We start from the raw sequence: 22,248 nt of genomic DNA, 5'->3' as shown, positions 1-22,248 counted from the left end.
TGTTGCTGCAATTTTATTTTAGGGTTAGCAGAAAAGCTGGAAATATTTCAGATGTAATTTTTGTTACTTCCCTGCAATAACAAAACAGAAGGACCTCTGAAAATCAAAGAAACAAGTACTAAAGCAAAGTTATCTATAACTGCTGGTCCTACCCCAGCATTGTTGATTTTTCCTAAAATTATGTAAATCTAAACTTCCAAGCCCTTCATTTATGTTTTCCGCTGACATTATTAAGTTTATTAAAACAGTACTTCCAAGTTTATGTATACAAATTGTAAAAGTACTTTAAACATTGCATCAACAATGTGTGAGAAAAGAAAAAAGCCTATTTGGAAATTCACTGACTTAGAAGATAGTATACCTCCAAAGTTGCCTAAAATTCCTTTTACAAAGTCAAAGATTATTGGCACCAAGAAGAATATAGTACTACAATTTTTTGAGTAAATACAATAGATTGTGTGCCCAATTCATATGGATATGCTGGCACATCAAGTTGATACTCAAAATATACATTTTCCTTAAATTTACCTGGATTAGAATAATTTTTTTTCAAATATTGGCCTATGAAAAATTAAGTTTGCTTAATTGGTGCCTCTCATAAAGAAATGCATGTAAATTCTTACAATTGTACCTAAAACCACAATTTGGAAGCAAATTGAGTTTTAGGGTTGATTACAATTAGCTAAAATCAACCCTGAATCAGGAAATGTATCAAATCAGATATTAAAGGAACAAAGCATCTTGACTGGATTTCTCTAATCCTTTTTGAGGAATGATGTTCTAGTTCAGTTTGGAGGTCTATTTAAATGTAGTCTTAAAAAATATATGTATAGTCTTTTTGTTTTGATTTTTTGTAGCTGTTATATATATACAGATACAGCACTTTCTCAAATCACTGCTTAGTTTTCTTTAAATGATGCCAATGCATGTTTTTTTTGCTGTTTATTGTAATAGATATTAGCAAAAGGGCCTCCCGCTCTTTGGAGGAAGATAATCACATAAGCCACTTTCTGAAAAGCTATTCCTTTTAAATTCTATTTTATATTTATAAGAAGAAGAATTTAATTCTTATAGCACAACATACACATTCTACTATCTCTACTTCCCCTCCTTTGTCCTCTAAAGCAGGGATGTGCTATAATCTGGGGACATTTTCTTCCATGGGTGATTTAGAGAAAAATAGAAAACTATTGCACTTTTTTCTCAGGTATAGTGCTGGTGTGCTACATTAAAATCAAACATGAACCACATAGATCACCAAAATAACTATGATACAATACTGAATCTAGGAATTAGCCTTCTCATAAAGCTTAATGGTATCTGCACTGGAGGTTTTCCATAGTTAATATTCTATACAGTTCCCACCAAGCAGACTCAGGCAATGCTCACACGATGCCTGGGTGTAGTCCCCATCCTGCTGTGTGGCTGCAGTCCCACTTCGCCTCTCTCAGCCTCCTTGCAGATATTTTCAGCCTCGGAACCTTTATTTTTTTTAAAAAAAAAGGTGCATTGTCCAGGTTTTATAACAGAATTGACTAAGGATCAAAAAGTTATAAAATAATAAAACCAGAGATGTCTCACTGTCTGTCCCCAGATTCCTAAAGCACACTTCTTGTCCTGTGAAGAATTTTCTACCTTCCAGCTTTAACTTAAAGTGCCAGGTACACACATTCTGAACAAACTAGAAAGGCATATTGCATTGCAAAAATATTTTCATATAAAGTGACTTGCAGAGAAAAAATGTTTAAATGAATGAGGTAAGTATATAATTTATTTTAGTAAAAATTTTAAAAACGAGAGTAATCACTTCTGAAAGATTGTAGATTATAATAGAAGTATAGTCATTAATATACTGTAGACAGTAAGTTGACTCCCCACATATTTTTATGCTACGTGTGAAGAAATAGGAATAGCATGCTTTCTGTTGTCCCATTTTTCTATTTTGACCAATTATGAAGATGTTCCTTAGAATTATGAATGTATTAGAGCTAATTTACCAGGTGAGAAGCTAACCTAAAATGTTGTTAAGGATGTTGATCCTGTTTCTCATTGCCCCTTTCCTGGTCATCTTACCACATTTTAACATGACAGTCAGAACTGGATAAACATTCAGAAGTCAGTCTTGCCACAGTAGGGTATGTTATGACTCTGCATTGCATCTGCTTTGCTGTGATGACTGAGGTCCAACACTCAGCAAGTGTCATGTTAGAGATCAGTAACAGAGTGAAGATTGGTGGCCATTTCTCAGCCTCAAAGGGGAAAAATGAAGAGCAAATTAGAGAAAGCTAAGAAACAAGGAAAGATGGAAATCATATCAAGTGTAAACAGGTAATTAGATAAAAATGAAAGTCAACCCTGGTTTTAAGGATAGTATAAAAAATTTAGAGATAACACTTGGCTTTTTAAAATCTTAAATCATTGCTTCTCAATTCTTTTTTTTTCCTTCAGATTCTCCATCTAAGGAGAAAAAAATATTTAATTAAATGAGAGAAACTGATTGCTAAGGAGTAAGATTTTTTTTTTCAGGAGTATTAAGTTTCAGAAGGCCACAAATCATAGTGATACTTTAAGATTTTTTTTTCTCAGTTAAAAAAGAGAAAGATCTCATGGACATAAACAACAGTGTGGTGATTGTGGCAGGAACAGGAAGATGGAGTTGGAAAAGGGTATAGTGAGGATAAATGGTGAGGGAGCAAAATAATAAAATCAAACTTAAAAAAAATTTTTTCTCTCTTCGAAGACCCAATTTTTACACCCTTGTTTGCCATACAGCCTCTGTTGAGAATGCATGCTCTAAATGAAGTTTAATGTGAATTTAACTATGTTTATTTTTATGCTGTTGATAAAGTTTACTTTGGATTTACTGTAGTTTGCATACAATACAAATTATCCCCATAGATATTCAGTCTGCAGAAAGAGAATTTGTAATCTCTATACAAAAGCATTGACTGCATTGGAGTCTAACTGAAAGAAAAACTTGGTTTGGCTTCGTATAGAAGTAAATCTTCCCCTTATGAAAACCCATATGAGAGTTTTCTTCTTTTCACCAGTTCCATGGGTGCATTGTTGTGCTTCACTGAAATGAGGAAGTGGGGTGAACATTAATTGTGGCCTAAGTAATATAACCTCTCTCATTATGAGGATTTGATGGGTTTTGTCCATACTTTGCACTATATTTATGACTAACAGATAATCTTTATATTCTTAAATGCATATCATTATGTCAGAGATATGAAAAGCATACTTCATTAGGCTCAATTACCTATTAGGTCTTCATTGGAAGGGCAGGAAAAAAAATTGTGGAGTAGTAAAGTAATTTGAAACAGTAAAGATACCTGTTCTACTGGATATTCTGCATGACAGTTCCCCAGTTTCCCATAGGAATTAATAAACTACTATTGCAATACTATGTAAATATATGATGTGATATATCCCACTTCACCAAATACAAATTATTCTACTGCATTTTCCATGGATAGCATTCTATACAGTTCCTACCAAGCAGACTCAGGCAATGCTTACATGTTTCAAATAAGAATAGAGCATCCAGCCGGGACCGGTTTGGCTCAATGGATAGAGCGTCGGCTTGGAGACTGAAGGGTCCCGGGTTCGATTCCGGTCAAGGGCATGTACCTTGGTTGCAGGCATATCCCCATTGGGGGGTGTGCAAGAGGCAGCTGATCAATGACTCTCTCTCATCGATGTTTCTAACTCTCTATCTCTCTCCCTTCCTCTCTGTATAAAATCAATAAAAAAATATATATTTAAAAAAAAAAAAAAGAATAGAGCATCCAGTTTTATCATAAAATATTGGTTAATTAAATATTATTTCCCTTAGTTAATTAGAGAAATATTTTTATTTAATTTAATATAATAGATCACCATTTTTAAATCCAGTCCATTAATTATCCATAAATTATCCATTAATTATCCATAGCAATAATGCAAACTTTCCTGGTTTTATTTAAATTATTTTAAATGGAATTTGATTCTTCTATTGCAAAAGCCTATTGTATCCCTCTACCAGGAAGTTGGTATTTATAAGAAAGACCTTTTAAACCTGGGGTCTACTAGTTTATCTGGGTGTGTACTGTTTCCTTCATACTTAACATTCTCAGGATATGAGCTTCCTACCACAGCTTTATTTCTAACTCCTATATTTTTCATATGGGCTCCCAACCACCAAATAAGATGTGAAAGTCTGTTTTGTAAGATAGTTGCTTAGACCTTGGAACTCATTTCTGTGTAGAAGGAATGTCATAGATCTACTCACAAAGCATGTTGAACTCTTCCTAGAGTACTAGCAGTAAAATAGGAACATTATACTAATATGTAAGAAGTAGATCCAGTGGGACACATCTGTTCAACCTCAGCTTCAAGACAGAGCACCTCTCTAGTGGCAAAGGCTTGGGGCCTACAAAGCTGCAGGTTGTGGAGCTTTGAGAGGTGCAGATAAAGGCATAGAATACTACAGTGGGAAAGGGAGCTTAGAGATCATTTTACAGTAGAGGAAATTAAAGTGCTAAAAGGTAAAGGGACTCACTGAGACACTCACTCTGATTCTCCCCCACTAGCTGGTAATGGATGCCACAAACACGGCAGCATGAGAAGATAAGAAGGGCAAAGCGGGAGACAGAAAGACAGGGAGAGATCTATCTCTATATCCTGAAGTTCATACGTCAGGTTGTCCTTAATTAAGAAAAACCAAGTGCCTGGCATTGTTCTATAGAGTTCTAAGAGTGTAAAATTGGTTTACCAATCCTCGGTATTTCTTGTTTGGTTTGGGAGGGCTGGAATGACCTCCTTGAATTAGTAAATCTGTGTTTACTTTGCTTAGTATTATTCCTGCAGCTTAAGTAATACGTGTGTATCTTAGGTTTTGATAAAATTTTCAGTTAGTTGTGGTCATACCACATTATAGCTCCCAAAACACTGCAGGTCTGAGTATGATAATAAAGAACTCTTATAGTGCACTGTGTGCTTAAGTGAAATACATTTTAGACAAGTAAAAAAAAAAAAGTCATTTGGCCTCTCAGAAGTATAAGTTTACTTATTCCCAAAAGTAAATGTAGTCTTATTAAGAACATATTTCCCACATTTCAAACATATATTATCACTGAGTTGCTTAAACAGTTTAAACCATCTATATTGATCCATATTGATTTAATTGTAGCTAAGATGAACCTGTACATGGCCTACATTTTCATTAGACTAAATAAATGCCAGTGGGGGGGGGGGTATGTGTATTCTGAATTATTTAGAAAAGCTGGTGGTCCAGCTTTATTGCATTACTCTTATCCTACATTATAATTTGGGCATATTTTGAGATACTATTAGAATTGGTAGGGTGTTGCCCACTTTATTATATAAATTATGTGAGGTATGGTTTGCTATAAACCTGGTGCAGCAATTTATTGCAATTGGAGTTACTGGGGTGAAGAAGGCTAAATTAAATCATCTGTATGAAATGCTTTGAAGTCCTTAACCACAAGGGCCTAGGGATCATTCAGGCTTGAGTAATGTACAGAATCACAACCACACAAATTTTTGTTTCTGAGAGCTACGCACTAATCTTGAAAAATGATTTTGCTTAAAATTCTTATTTGGGGAAAAAAAAAAAAAAAGTCCAAGTTGGACCTAAGAAAGAGAGATAAATCATAAGGGAAAACATCCCATCAGTGTTTGCTGGAAATGCATGATTTTTCTTCCAAAAAATATACAGGAGACGTATTTAATAAAACCTCAGTTCTATTTCTAATTGACTAGACTGTTTAACCTAAGTTTAAGGAACTAGGAAATAAAATAGATTGTAAACTTAAAAATGCCATTTATCAGTATTTTTAATCCATTACCCGAAGTAGCGACAGGAAATAAATTCAGGCTGTTCTGCCTGAGATGTGCTTCCGCTGCCATTAACAGATCTTCCCCGTTTCCATGCACACTCAATAAAACTGCGTTGAATGACTGACTCAGATGACTTCGGCAGCAAAACTTGAAGTTAAAGCTATAACAGAAACCCCCAACAGTAGTATCAGATGAAGCTGAGAATGAATGTAGTATATCAGGCACCATAAAAGGGTAAATGTGGGGTACATTTGTGCTCACCTCTATCTACTAGGAGATTCATACATAAGATTCACACTCATTATTTTCGTCATCTTAATGAGATCAGTGTGGGAACATTTCTCTCCATCTTGACTGTCAGAAATGGGGCACTCCATTATTTCTCCTTCCTCTCTGTACTTTTAAGGGACTTTGTAATATTTTCTTGGAAGGCTGGAAATGTTAACTGTTTACAGCAGGCAGCCCCAGAGTACAGCATAAATAGGCTTAAGGACTTTATGTAGAGACCATAGTGTCTCTCTCTCTCTCTCTCTCTCTCTCTCTCTCTCACACACACACACACACACTCTCTCACTGTTTTTCTCTAGTGTGTGCACTTTTATTTATTTATTCCAGATTTTTCCCATCTGTCCTATTTCCCACTGGATTTTCTTGGAAAGAAGGAAAAAGACATTTTTCCATGTGGAGGAAAATATGGTACCTGCCTATTACTTCTAGTTTCTATCCTCCTTCTCATTGGATCTGTTGCCCTAATTGATTTTGCATACAGGCTTCTCAAACCAAATCTGAGTGTAATCGGTTCATGTGTCCAAGACAGACACACGTCTGCCTTGAACTGAAAGAGGTAAAATAGGCAAGGGGCCAACTTCTAATGCGTTTTATCCTCAAATGTTCAGATCTGTCAAGAAACCATCACTGCTTATAATTAAAGCTGCTAGGAAACATTTTTATCATGTTTTTAAATCGCGAATCCCTTTTGTCCTTAAGCACCAGACAGTGGGAACTTACGGGAAACGTTATTTCAGCCACCCAGGCTGTTATTAATTTACCTGGTAACCACCCTGGTTCTGGTGTGTGTTCCTTTGGAGGAACTCCTGTGTTGGAGGATCCACTTTAACGTGATTGAAGAATTTTAAAGTAGGCATTTTTAATATTTGCTGCCCTCTTAATTATAACTTGTTTAATGCACCACTGTTAGCACAGGGATTATGAGTTAATAAAAGTGTCAGAGTATTACTGGGGGGGAAAAAAACACAACTGTGTAATTTTCCCCAGGTAATGATTAAAAGCATAAGGCTATATTAACAATACTCTTAGTGTACAGTTCCTAAATGTATTTGATTCTCATCTTTTAGAAGGTAATTTTGTGCTGAAATTCAATAATAAAATATTTGAGTGATTTAGTAAGCTAATTAATGTAAAGTTCTTAGGTGCATGCATTTCCACCCCCCCAAATGATCTGTATCACCTTGCTATGTAAGAGACCATCCTTGTTGAAACTGAATCTGAAAGTTTTAAATGTTAGCTTAACACTCAGCAAAGCAACCTCATTGAGATTCATACAGGGCTTATTTATCTCATCATGGGTTATTCTTTAAAACAGTCCAAAAATAAAATTAATAAGCCATTAGGTCATTATTACGTAATGGTTTTGCTCACATAGATAAATGGGTTTCTTTTTTCTCTCTTTCTTTTTAAATAATGTCTTTCTGGCTTTGTTCCGTGGCTGCAGCAGGCTGTTAGCATGTATCTTTATACTATCAGAATGAATGAGATATATCTGTATAAATTATTGATTCACTTGAGCTTACCTCTGTAATTCAGAGCTGAAAACTCTGGCAGCTTATCTAATAGAATGATATAACGAGGAGACTGGAGTTACCTACCACAGCAACAATTGCCAGTTGGGGGGTCAAATGCCCTTTTACCTTTATACCTGAACACCTGCAAATTGAGCTGTATCCCATTCAGAATTTTAAGAACAGGCCCATTGTCACAGGAAGTAGAGTTTGTTTCTTGGAGAAAATTATGCCAGTTCTAGTTCTGAATGAAAGACAAGGCTTTTATTACTCAAGGGATATTAGGGCTGACTGCTTTTTTGAGAAAACAAATTTGCTGTAACTTTATCTGTAATTTAGTCCTGAATGGGTGCAAATAGACTGCACATTGTATGGTGCAGAAAGAAGAAAATAGGGGTTTGTTAAAGCCGTACAAGGACTATGTAACCATTATATTTCCGAGGGAAGTCTTATCGGAGTTGCAGGTTATAAGGGGGAATATTTTGGTTACAGCCTTAGCATCAAGCACCTGTTTTGAATTTTAGTTTAGAATGACATTGGGAAAGAAAGTTTTTGTCTAACATTGTGGGTGATGAAACAGCCAACTCCTGAAAGTTACTCTACAGGTTGTCTTTGACTTTGAGACTGGCCCTGTCCAGAATCTTCAGAAATCATTATAATCACTCTTCATGAGGTTGAATGTTAGACTTGGAGCTGGTTAGAGTATGTTGGTTTGTTTCCCTTATACAAGAAGATTACATTCATAGGTTTATGAACCTTTTCAAATTAAAATAAAATAAATCGTATATAATATTCTTAGTCCAAGCTGAAACCGGTTTGGCTCAGTGGATAGAGCATCGGCCTGCGGACTGAAAGGCCCCGAGTTCAAGGGCATGTACCTTGGTTGCGGGCACATCCCCAGTAGGGGGTGTGCAAGAGGCAGCTGTTCAATGATTCTCTCTCATCGATGTTTCTAACTCTCTATCCCTCTCTCTTCCTATCTGTAAAAAATCAATAATATATATTTTTAAAAATAATATTCTTTGCCTAGGCTAAGAGCAAGATGAATGTTTTGAGTAAGAGACAAATGTAAACCTCACCTAATGAGCTTCCAGGCCACACAGAATGGGGACTAATGGGTCATATATTGTATTATTTGGAGAAACTCATCCCTTGAGTTGGTCACCACTCCTTAGCAAGCTCCGTAGTTGTCATAGAAACACTCATTTTTACAGTTTTGTAGTTGATCACGGACAGGGGACCAGACTAGGTAATCAAACATCTTAGCCATGTGCTTGTTCTGATATCCAACAATCTATTAGCACATTTTCTAATTAAAATTTTGTAGTTGTAATAGGTCTTCATTAGCTAGCAGTTGCCATAATTGAATAGTTACTCCATTATGTTCTTCCCCTACCTCATTTCCACTTCTTTTTAGAGTCCAAGTACGGATATATCCAGGAACTTTCATGAGCCCTATTTCACTAAAATGTATGACCCCCACTCCAAACAAGCTAGTAGAGGTTGAACCAGGGTTTAATATTTAAAATTTTCTTCCTATGTTTTTGGCATAGATAACTAGGCTCTTGGGCTTTCTCTTTTTCTGTTTATTAAAGGATTTCTAGTGTTTCTTCATTGAGTAAGAAGAGAAAAGAAGTGTGAAATGGTAAAGGCCATTGTCAATAATGTCTTTAGATTGTGACCACCTTTCAACTCCTAAATCAATCCCTCCTTTCACTATTCTGCAGTTTCCCCACTAGATACCCACCTGACCACCTCATTTTCCTGGGATTACTCCCCATTGTATGCATTATGGTCTCTGCTACCCTTGGCCTGTGTGTGCCATATTTGATGTCACTGAAATTCACCTGTGACCTGTATCATCAGGTGATAAAATCTGTTATCCACCCCTAGATAACATGAGCACATCTTATCACTGGCCTTATAGACAAAGTAGTTCTGATTTTCCTTGCCGTGCTAATCTTTCTTCACAGGCAGGTGCAAAAAGGTTGTAATTGGGATATCAGAAAGCACAGAGAGCATAAAAATAAACCCAGTCCCTCACACCAATGCTCTTCTTGGTTGGTGAGACTTGTACCTCTGCTTTCTTTGAAACAGTATGGAAGATAATTGTCCATTAAGGCTTTCTGAGGTTGATAGCTTCATTGTGCTTTTCTCTATGTAATACAAAATAAACAAATGCAGTTACCCACGTAAGAAGTGAAACAAAGCACACTTAGCTTTTAAAAATATAGGGTTTAAGTTTCCCTGCATAATGAAGCATGATAGCTGCAAATTTCCAGCCATTAGGCTGGCACATCAAAAGAAATGGTACAGCCCTGGCTGGTTTGGCTCAGTGGATAGAGCGTAGGCCTGTGGAATGAAGGGTCATAGGTTCTATTCCAGTCAAGGGCATGTACCTCAGTTGCAGGGCCCTTGTCAGGGTGTGTGCAGGAGGCAACCAATCAATGTGTCTTGCACATCAATGTTTCTCTGTCTTTCCCTCTCCCTTCCACTCTCTCTAGAAATTGATAGAAAAATATTCTCAGCTGAGGATTAACAACAACAAAAAAGGGAATGGTACAAAGTCATACTAACATTCCTGCTGCTGTCCATTGTCTGGAACAAGGTAGATCCTTTCTCAGACATCTATCCTTGCTGACCAGGTCTTTGCGACTTAGATTTGTAGGCTGGATTCAATGTAACAATATAAATTGTTTCAAGGATGACAGATTATACATCTGGTTTCTTCTCCCCCCAATACCTGTGTTCATCTTTATAGCAATGTTTTTTTCAAAAAGTAATGTAGTTTTAAAATCATTTTAAGTTGGTCAACATAAATGATAAAAGCAAATATTGGATTCACAAACAATAGCCTTTATTGGTTTGTGACAAGTAATCCATCTTTTTACATTAGTGCAGCTTTCTGAACCAGATTATTTTTCATAATTGATAATTTGTGAGTCTTATATTTGTTATCTGTTCTTTTATGGCTTTGGAAATAGTGAATGATGCCAAAGATCACTGTGCTTTTATAAAGAAAATTATTTTAGCGTAGTTTATTGGCTGGCATTTTCTGAAAGTATGTTACCAGTAAGTTTTTCAGAGAATGTAACAAAGATAAAAGTAACATCCTTTTCTAGCAAGAGACCTGATGGGCTTAGCATTCATAATGATAATGTGAATTTAATTTTAGAATTCATTCATGTCTAACATGAGGACAATGAAAAATACAAATAGGAAAAAAAATGTCAAATAGTTTTTCAACCAAGAAAAAAAAAATGTTATATTGTATATATGGGCAATTTTCACAATACATAATCCACATTAAAACAATATATAAATACAGTAGGCTATCTTGCTATGAGCATTACAATTGTGCCAAAAAATAATGACACTGTATCTTATGCTCAATAATTGTAGGTGATTGTGATAGCTTTAGGATAAGTATCTACCAACCATAATACGATTTTTATTACTCAGTTTTATATTTTGTTCCTCAAACCTTCCTAAATGCAAATAGGAAAACCTTTATTATGGTTTATAATTATGTTATAGTAGAATTAGAACTACATAGGAATTTATTTGCCCCAGGTAAATAATAATAAAGCCTTTATAGTCTATTTTGTCTAAGAGGGCAATATTAAAAACTTTTTTTTACTCTTAAGTAATAATTCTCTCACACATCCTGAACATTTTCACTAATTCTCTTCACAATTATACTGACTGACAAAGTATAAATCAGCTGACAATTTACTGAGACCTATGTAAGATAAAAATATTGTTAAATGAATTAAATATTTAATTTCACAGAAAATTTACTATTAACTGCTTTTAGAAATTATATGGTCCATCTTTGATCTTTATTAAAATTTTCCCTGAACAATTTAATTATAGAAAACTGTTTTTAATAAAAAGATCATCTATTTAATTAAAATAAAATTAAGAGCATTTAATCACTACATAATTGCATTATGATTATATAAAATTAAACATCATATATAAAAATTTTGCTTTTCAGGAGACTAAGAGTAGGGGGGAGACCCCTGTAGTTTAATGCCTTCACCACTCCCACTTTTAAAGTTATAGATTCTATAACACTCATTTATTACATCACATAATTGCTTAAAATTCATACTTTAATTGGGGGAAAATGCTGAACCATATATAGTTGCTATAAATCAGAATATACTAACAAATATATTCCTAATACGATGACTTTTCATTGCTTATTTTGTATTTGAGCACTTTAATGGAATTTTACCTAAAATTATAACATCTAGATATTTATTTAAAGATATGTTGTAAGTAAAACTTTACTATTTAAAACCAAAATCCACTTATAAAGAATAGTGTTCTTTCCTTATTCAACCTGAATATGTCCTAAATTGTGTTTAAAATTAAGGATGTGTAGAACATCTTATCAGATGGGCAAGCAGAATGTTTGAACTATAAAAATGATAGTATTAAAGAATGGTAACTTTTCTTTATGAATAACTTAGAAAATGGTGACAATGATACTTAGCATCTAAAACAGTATGAGAAAGAATTTGTCCTACCTTTTCAGATGTTTCATTGGCCTCATTTATAGCATGTGCAGTAATAGTGGAATAAATTTATTTGTACATATGGTGTGACAGATTGTTGATGTGTTTTAACCATAATATATTATTCTGTTTTGAAATCTACTCTTCTTAGAGTCGAAATTTCTTTATAGTTGAAGGGAAAATGCATTCTAATAATGTCATTTCCAAGATCTACATTTTAAAAATCATTCTTTGTATTTTAGAATTAAAGCTATATAAATTACTGAAAATTCAGAATATTTATATATTTTTGGCAAATAAAAGTTAGATTCCTTTATTGTAATATGAACTATTATCTGACTTCATTATTACAGTATTGGATATTTTCTTAAATAAGTAGTATAGTTTAAAATATACATAATCTTTAAATTACTCTAAATATTGAAAGTAGATAGTTATTAAGAACAAATGAATTTAAAAAACTATATAAGATCAGGGAATATGTAGTATAAATAGTTCCCTCATGTCATCACCACCTCCTGATAAGATTTGTTGGGGGGACCATGGAAACTAATTCCAAATTTTGTGATTGATCACTGTACTACTAACAAACAAAACCATCCACTTAGATTCTACATAGGATCTATATTTAGTCAGTGGACATTCGGAGCTATTAGAATATATCATTGAAAGAGAACTTTTTTCCTACTGGAAAAGCAATTTACATTTTTCAGAAGATAAATGACCTAAAAGAAAAGAGTGGGGAATAATAGAAAACTCTAAAACTGGACTATAGTTAAAAAAAAAAAAACTGTCAACATTTATCCCAGTATTTATTATGCAATCTTACATGCTCCTGGTCTTATCACCTTGTCAGCAAATAACTTATGTGCCATTGTAAAAAAAATGTTTACCTCTTTCTCCTCGCCACCCCAATTACATTGTATGTCATTCTGCAGTTCGGCCTGTAGGTAGCAATCTTGCACCATAAAAAGCTCTCCATTTACTCATTTAGGCTAGAAAGCTTACACCATTAGATCTGTTAAATGTAAGCAGTGTTATTTGCATAAATTCCAGACTTTGATGATGGTCTGTGGCCTACAGAATATTTATGCAGTTGTTTGGCCTTGAAGTTCACGATTTTGCTCAGAGGTGAGCTTACTTTGCATTGTGACCCCATGTAGGTGGGAGACAGCCAAATGTCTGGGTACATAACCTGGAATTTTGAAAATCATAAGGCCTCTTGTCTGAAACACAATGTCTTGTTTCTCATGCATCCCTTCATATACAGAGAAACCCATTAGTCTTCTAAAAATATAGAATAATATTTTAGTACGTATGTAGCAAAGATGATGAAAAAGAGCTTCTGAAGTCAGGGACTCTTCTGTGCAATGTGGCAATTGCTGTTAACATTTCAGAGCCTTCACCAGTTAAACCTCTTTAATCTTATTTCTTTTTTTTCCTTATTATTATGAATAGCTAAAAGCCCAACAAATGAACGTTATTATTGTGGTCTGTTACTTTTAAACAAATACTATAAAGTGCCATTGTGTGTATATGTATATGTGTGTGTGTGTGTGTGTGTGTGTGTGTGTGTATAACTATATATATATATATATATATATATATATATATATATATATATATATATAGTTATAATGCAAAGAGGATCATTTCCTTACTTATCAGACATTTTTTAAGAACTAATAAATATATTAATTCAAACAATTGCAGAGCACATACCAAAATGTACCTTTATTTCTAATTAATGAGTTGAAAATAGGACATGATGTTTGTAAACTTGAAAGATTAAAAATATTAAAAAGTATAACTTTGATTTCTTTTAGAAAGATAGTTCTCTTTGTTATCAGAGCTATTTGTCCACTTTCGGTCTTCTTTCATTTGCTCCTTCCTCTCATTAGCTAAGTGCTTACGAAGTGTCCAGGCTCTCTTCTGTATTGGGATTCAAAATTGGTTAGGACCTGACCGTGCAGACATTTATTTATTTTTTATTAAAGTCACATCTTACTGAGGATGGAAACAGAGTTTAATTACATGGAAATCTTATCAATGTATTTTACTTTCAGGTTAATATTTTATACATATGAATGTCTAATTCCATGTTATTTTTGTGGAGCTCAAAAAATTATAAACCTTCATCTCTATGTATATTTCTTTGCTACCTAGGAACTTACTGAATTTTAGAGAACGGAGCTTGGTTTATTGCAGGGATCCTTTAAACAAATTGTTTCTGAATTGTTGTATTTCTTAATATAGAATATCATATTTAAATGGGAGAGGAACTAACCGTGGATTGTCACCACTATGTCAATTTCAAGTTTCAGCTATTGACCAAATTGGTAGCATAATACATCTTATTTTGCAAAAAATTGCCCCACAGTCCTAAAAATTGTATATCATCAGCTATCAACTTTGCTGATAAAACATCAACTACTTACTTTTCTAAAGTTTGAAATTAACTCAATCATAAGAACCTTGTGGCTGTGCTTGCATTTTGGACCTGTCATGCCCACTCTTTATTATACTTTCAGAGGTTACAGAGTGCAGTTTCAGGAACAAGAAGAGCGTATTGTTTCTGAGGAGCAGCCTTTGATTCCATGGATCAATGGTTATTAGAGCTGCAGCTGGTTCGCTGCAAATATTCACATGTTAAGTGGTTAGATAGAGAAGTCATTTTCTCATGGGTAACCCCTAGGGCTGGGGGTAGGGGAGACGCTCAGAAAAGAAGTAACTTGAGTGACTAAGAAGTTTCAAACTGGGATGAGAAAAATAACTTTACTATGGTAGGCAGGCTTGTTCATTTCTTAATGTTGCGCATTTGATTTTTGAATCCTTTATTTTCCCAAGACTTTCTGATTATAAGAGCCAATGACATTTATTAGATGTAGTTGATTTACATGTTGGTTTTCATCAGATTCAGGCATAGTGTTCAAACATTATTTTTTAGTGTGCTCTTTTTAATCCTGAAAATGTTTTTCTAACAATGTAGATCATCCGACAGTCCTTCTCTCCACCTACTCTCCACCCCTCCCAAATCCAGGCTTAGGCTAGGATGCCAAACATGTGAAGGACCTGCAGTTTCAAGGGATCAGTTCTTATCTGAGCTAAATGAGGCTGAAGCTGCAGATGAAAATAGAAGAGTGGAAAAACAGGTGCTTGAGCAGGTGGGTTTGTGATCTTTTGACATCACACTGGTTCTCATAGCTTTAGAATAATCACAAGAACAACAGGGCCCCCTCTGTTACAGAGAAGTCTGGGGCATCCTCACACCAGGGCATGACCTTACCGGGTGATGAACTTGACTGAGTGGGGATGACATTTCCCTCTCTCTTTCTAACTTACCCCAATATACATACACATGCACACACTGCTGTCTCCTCATGCAGCCGGTACGGATTTTTGTTTTATCCCCAGAGATCCCTTCCCATGTATAGGAGAGGACACAGACCAAAGCAACCTCTGTGTTCTTTGTCAAACCCAGGAGATCCTATTTCCAGGGTAATAAAATGGACACATCTCAGAACTAAGGAAAACATCAGGAATGTTGACCTATTCCTTCTTCATTTTCTCAAAAGAGAAACAGAAATATAGAAAAAGACTTAGACCTGTCACCATACTGGAAAAATAACCTTGTTTCTCTTATAATAGCTCAAGAATAAGTGGGTTCCATTTTAAGAAATGACTAATTATTACATTTATTAATAAGACTGTTTAACAGCCAACTCCTTGGCAGTGCATGGAACTTTGGGTAAGTTCTTAAAACAGTGCTACTCAGCCTGTGATCTTCATGCACATCACCTGGGGGTCGTGCTCAAATCCAGATTGAAAACCTCAATAGACCAAAGGTAGATCTTTTAGGTGACCCTGGTGCTTCTGGTTGAGGACCACACCTTAAATAAAAGCTTAGAAAAGGTCTTAACTTAGACAAAAAAAATGTCAACCTAGCACATAGTTTATCAAACTTTAGCATATTTTAGAATCAACAGGAAGGCTCTTAAAAACACAGAAATCTAGGCCCCAGTCCCAAGGTTTCTGAAGTGGTAGGGTAGAGGTGAGGCTCAGGCAATTGCAATTTTAACCGGTTTGCAGGTGATGCTGGTAATAGTGCAGGGACAACACTTGGAGAACCACTGGTTTCCTATCGTCCACTCACCTGGACGCTCATTAGAATCACCAAGGATGCATTAGAAGAAAACACACACACACACACACACGCACACACACTCACACACACACACACACACGTTTCTGTCCTTCAGTGACTCTGATATAACTGGTCGTGGATAGGGCTCAGGTATGATTAGTAAAATCTAACCACCCTCAGGTTATTCTAATGCGAAATCAGGATAGGAAACCCAGCTGGGTTCCTTCGAGAAAGGATATATAACACATTGGAAAAGGGAGAACTTAACCCAGAGAGGAAAGGAGGCAGAGTTGCAAAAGGCCAAAGAAAGAAACCAGAAATTGCTGGAGGAGAAAGACGGTAAAGACCCTTTTTTTTTTTTTTTTTTTTAACATCAGTACAAAGTAAAACTTGTGACTGAAGGAGGTTCGGAAAAATGTTCTTAACGCCTAGCGTTTGGGGAGCTGCCAGGATTTCACAGACACTGACACCCAGCCACCCCTCAGTCCATCTTCCTCCCCCGGTGCCTCTCTGTGCCTTAGACCAGAAGGGAAAGCAGCCTCTTGAAGTGGCATCCTTAGGGTTTTAGTGCTTTTGGAGCAGATGAGAGTAGCTGTAGACGACAATTAATGAAATAAAAAATGTCCACACATTTCTTAAAATATTTAAAAATTGTTCTTGTCTCTCCAACTCCTTTTAAACACAAAGAACGAATGCTTTGTTGGTTCTGTGTCTCTTGATGACAGTGTTAATAGGGTAACGTCCAAGAAGCAGATTGAGGCGAAATATAGGAAGAGGGTGATCTTTCATAGTCCTTTTTGGTACTTGGTATTTGTTCTATTTAGAGTAGATTGAGCAGCTGCTTCCAGCTCATCTTTTTTAACATTTGGAGACATGGCAAAAAAGAAAAAAAAAATCTTTATTTTTGCCAAAACAACAACCTTTCTCTCTACTTAATAAGGTTTCCTCACTCAGATATGCTGGTCCCACAAGGAAAACTCTCAGAACCCACAAATTCTTCTCCATTAGTGTGTCCAGTTCAAAGCAATCTCTCACTTGCACTTACATGACACTTGCAAAGTTTTGTGTCTTCAGATTTAGTATTGAACATTTATTTTATACTTTTAGTTTTATATAAACCAGTTTATAATTCATAGAAGGAAGCACAATTAATGGCCCCCAAATCATTTGTTGGTTTAAAAAAAAGATGCTGAAAAGAAAACCTCAGAAACCACTCTAAACTTACTTCTTACGTATAGTTTCATCCTTAAATTCTATTTTCTAGGCCAGAGTTAGCAGTGACATTGTCTACGTTCTCCCACTTCTGATGCCCTTTCTCTTGGCAGACATTATAAATTAATCCCAGCACGTGTGCTTGTGCACATGCAGGTATCAATCTCAACAAAACACTCCAAATTACCACTGCCAGTTATTTAATATATTTTATTGATTGTTTACAGAGAGGAAGGAAGAGGGATAGATAGTGAGAAACATCGATGGGAGAGAAACATCAACAGCTGCCTCCTGCACACCCCCTATGGGGATGTGCCCTCAACCAAGGTACATGCCCTTGACCAGACTCAAACTTGGGACCACTCAGTCTGCAGGCTGACCCTCTATCCACTGAGCCAAACCGATTAGGGAACCGCCAGTCATTTGGAGTTGGTTCTCAAGATGAACTTGTTTGCTGTTCCCTAATTCTTTGCAAATGTGTCTGTCTTCTCTCCTGGGTTTGAGCTTATAAAGAATTGGGGAAAAGATTGTATTTATTTTTCTATTCTACTCAGGTTGTGGTAGAGGGCTTTGTACATAACAGATACTCAATGTCAATGCATTTTGTTGAGTTGTGTGTGGGGGTGGTTTTTTTTGTTTTGTGTGTGTGTGTTTGTTTTGTTTGTTTGTTTTTTGCAAGCCTAGTCTAACCTGATGGAAAAATATATTTAGTAGAATATTTTTCATGGAGGTTTTATTCTTAATAAACCGTGTCTCGACTTAATGGAAAGCAAAATATAGCCAAATAGAATTACCCTGAATCAAGAAAGATTTCTAGCTATTTTGGATACGAATGATACAGCTAAAATAAAAAGTGGATTCTCATATCCGAAGTAAACATTCTCTCCTCTGAAATCCTTTTTATGTCGTTATAATTTTCTTTAGTAAACCCTTTTATCAGGGCAAGAAATCAATGGCAACTCTCTAAATTTTCACAAAGTCTGACTTAATGGGGTTTACACTAATGCTTTTTTTTTTCTACATTATTTCCATGTTTCAGTAATAAAAAGCAAGTTGCAAAAGCCTCTCTCTTTACTCAGTTGTAATATTTCACTATCATTATTATTAAGGACATTGTTTATTCATAAGATAGCATCCATGACATTCACTTTGAGGAAGAACATTTTAAGTAGTTAGATGTGTTCTGTCCTGATCGTATCACAAAGTTTAATAAGAAGGAATTGTTTGTGGCCCCTTATTCCTTGATCATTTTCCCCAAGACAGTACTAATTAATAACTTCGCTGAAAATCTACATAAATCAGGAAGATAAAATAAAGGGAGAAGTAGACATGGAGAGAGAAGATTGCTGTTTTTTTTTTTAGATGACACAATCCATATGTTAGCAGTTAATGAAGAGTTTGTTTGGTTATGCAGTAAAACATGCCCTTTTTCTTAGCCACAACCTACAGACTCTGCGTGGGGGGAGGGAGGACGTATTTTGATGTGGAAGGAAACATAAAGTCAAGGAAAAAAGCTTTCTTTACCGGAATACTAATGGTTTCTCAATAACTTTCTCTAATGTCTTCAGGGATGGGAGGGGGACCTTCGCACCTTTTAGTTTTGCAGCTGTTTTTACACTTTTATTTCCTCGTCTTTCCTCCCACATTTACACAAAAACCTTCTCAAGTCTCTTTTTAAGCGCTGCAGCAACTAAATCAGTCCTAAGTGGCAACCACTTCTAACAGCGCTGGGTACGACTGTGTGTTAATTAGCGCCCGTAGATTATCCCCCGGTGTGCGGCGGGAACTTCTCCATGTGCGGAGAGTGCTGAGGGTTTCGTGTTTATTTTCATGTACTGAGGCAAAGTCTCAGTATGACTTCAAATTATCTCCTTGGGGGTGTTTTTCTTGAGCTAATCCTGACAGAATCTTTCTGTCAGATATGCCCATCATCAAGAACAGGAGAACGGTGCGCATACAGGAACCTCTGTGCTCGGGGCTGTATGCAAATTTAATGCCCGACTCATTTCTGTTTCTCTTACACGGATGACAGACATTTTAACAATGTGTTCCGCGTCCCCCCCTGGGGATCCCGTTGGATTCCTATATGTATATGAGTGCATGTATACATCCATTTGGAATGTGTCTTTGACTACGGCGTTGGGAACATATATACATACAAACGTGTTTATATATGTACATATAAGCACATTTATTACAAGTAATGTGGATGTTGGGATGCGTGTGTGAGGACGGGAAAGAGTCGAGCAGCTCTTGATCAGATGTGTCTACATCCCAGGGAGACTAATCAGCTGCTGAGAAACAGATAGGGTGGAAGGACTGGTAAACAGATCTATTCCGAGTGCAGTTCCACAGCATTTGGGGTGGGAGTTGGGCCACTGTGAAATGAGGAGTAGCAACAGCACAGAAAATCAGTTTTGTTTTTCAGCTGTTTTAATAGAAAAAATGTTGTATCCTTAGAGCTTTTCCAATCTAAATGCCAATCTTTGTGATTGACCATAGATGTGGGCCTCTTACATTTTGCCAGTCTCTGAAGTGCTTCCTTTGCAATGCCATTGTTTTTATTTTTAGGTCAAAATGTCAACCCCAGGGATGTGTCCTTGAATCTCTATCTTCATTCCCTAATGAACGTGGCTGGCATCCTGGAGGCACCAGGGAAGGACCCACCCTCTTAAGCTTAGGATGCATGCTAGAGAGCCAGCTTAATGCTTCGCTTTTCTGTCTCCTGTAGCACTCCAGTGTCAAAGGCGCTTCTCATACTGAGCACTAACAGTGTGCCAAGTACTTGGACATTTTATCTGAAGTGGCCAAACCTAAGGTGCTACTTTCCATGAACAACTTATCCTCTCCTCCCCTCCCCCTCCCCCCCCCAAAAAAAAGAGAGAAGGGAAGCCACCTCAAATGAACACAGATGCTCATTAAAAAGAGCTTGTTTGCCCTGCTGATGTGGTTCAGATGGTTGAGTGTCGACCGATGAACCAGGAGTTCATGGTTCAATTCCTGGTAAGGGCACATACCTGGGTTGCCAGCTTAATCCCCAGTGAGGGACATTCAGGATGCATCTGATTAATGATTTTCTCTCATCATTGATGTTTCTATCTCCTTCTCCCTTCCTCTCTCAAATCAATAAAATATATTTTAAAAAACAGTTTAATATTCAAATGCAACTTCAAAACAAACCTAGCTATCTTTCTGATTGGTAATACTACCTTTCTAGAAATTAAGAGGTATTATTATCTAGATTATATTGCAAATATTAGATTATTTTCCTCTAATAGGAGTACTTATGCTTGTGATAGTACTCCTATTTTAGAAATGGAAACTAAGTCCAGTGAGTTTAAATCATTTGTTCAATAGCACATAACTAGTAAGGCCTGATCAATCCAGGTATCTTCTCTCTCTGAACCCAAAATAAGAAATAAAGAGAAAACAAATGAGTTACAGGAAAAGGATAAGAGCCTTATGAAATCTACAGCAGCCCAAGAGACTAAAAACCCATCAAGCCCTAATAGGGTTAAAATATCTTCTCACTTTATAAACTCTTCTCTTGGGAGATCCAAGCATAGCTTTTCTCTCACACTCACCTTCCCAGGCCCCTAGTGTTGCAAATCAGGAATAAGAAAGGAGAAAAGAGGATGTGATTTGTCATCTGTTCCTCTCTATCCTAGGCTTCTTAATATTCTGTTTTCCTATTCAGACCATTTGCATTCTTAAATGAGACACAATTCTCATTGTTTGTTTGTTTTGCTTTTGCTTTTCCCACTATCAGACTTACTTGGATGGCTCCGAGAATCCCCCTGAGAGTTGAGGAAAGGGGGGTTTTTCTTAGCTACATTATTTGAGTTCAAGGTGGGTGTCACTTTGAACCCAAGCCAGTTGTAGCATATGCGATTCATTTTCAGTGATTCCAGGTTTATTCAAAAGACTTGGTTTTGTGTCCCTGGCGGTGGTCAGATGCAGCCATATTTCTAGTGCTTAGCCTGAGGTCATTATTCTAGATCTCTAATTATTACCAGAGGACATAATTAAATAATGCATCTAGGGTATAGGAAGTCCTAGAATTTGATGTGTGAATTAATTCCTTTCAATTAAGGAGAATGAATATTTATTGAGCATGTATTATATGCCTGGCAGTGTGCAGGTGTCATCATGTGATCCTTATAATCATCTCTTAAGGAAAATGCTGTTATTGTAGCTTTTCATGGAAGAGGAAATCAAAGCTCTGAAAGAGAAATTTGTCTGAGATCATAGAGTTAGAAAGTACTAGAGCCAGGCTTTAAATCCATTGTTTGGGTTCGTATCTCAGTTTTTTCCAAATACCCATCCATAGTGCAAGGTGGACACCCAAACCAAAGAGGCCTTCACTGGGCCTGTCTGAGAGAGACCATTGTAAGCAAGACATTTTTTAAATGATCTTATAATACTTTGAAATAAATATGAATTAGCCATTCTATTCTGAAATATTTTCATTTCTTTTTTTTTAAATTACTGCCAATTATAAAAAGTCTTCTATCTTGCTTAGTCGTATTTTGGCTTACCTTCAACAAACTGCTGTGTAAATCCTGGAGTTGCTTTTGTTGTTGTTGTTGTTGTTGGTGGTGGTGGTGGTTTTTTTTAGTATTTCAATGTGAAAATTTGATTACAAGGAAAATACTATATATTGTCTTAATGTCCTCCTATTCTGGGTTAGCAGGTAAAGTAGATTCTGAGAATAAAGGGGTAT

At 36.0% G+C, this 22,248-nt stretch overlaps 1 protein-coding gene and 1 long non-coding RNA gene across 29 annotated transcripts in view; one reads left to right on the top strand and one right to left on the bottom strand.

Moving 5' to 3' along the window:
• The window catches only part of LOC311622019, a 1,104,806-nt gene that overhangs the window by 370,604 nt on the left and 711,954 nt on the right, over window positions 1-22,248 (bottom strand). The window lies entirely within an intron of this gene.
• Window positions 1-22,248, top strand: part of MCTP1 (multiple C2 and transmembrane domain containing 1) — a gene marked incomplete at its 3' end in the record, with an annotated part of 425,829 nt that overhangs the window by 277,190 nt on the left and 126,391 nt on the right. Inside the window, exon 19 of one of the 28 annotated variants that reach the window (XM_084882654.1) lies at window positions 15,210-15,334. The exons of the other annotated variants lie outside the window; for them this stretch is intronic. Within the exon in view, the coding sequence (XP_084738780.1) occupies window positions 15,210-15,215 (6 nt within the window). Of the gene's footprint in view, window positions 1-15,209; window positions 15,335-22,248 lie in introns of those variants that run through there. 28 annotated transcript variants of the gene reach the window in all.

This window comes from Pipistrellus hanaki (genome assembly GCF_964339955.1).
Source record: "Pipistrellus hanaki genome assembly, chromosome: 4".
Lineage (NCBI taxonomy): Eukaryota > Metazoa > Chordata > Mammalia > Chiroptera > Vespertilionidae > Pipistrellus > Pipistrellus hanaki.
The sequence above is the reverse complement of the archived record's forward strand: the minus strand, read 5'-3'. Positions and strand labels throughout refer to the sequence as shown.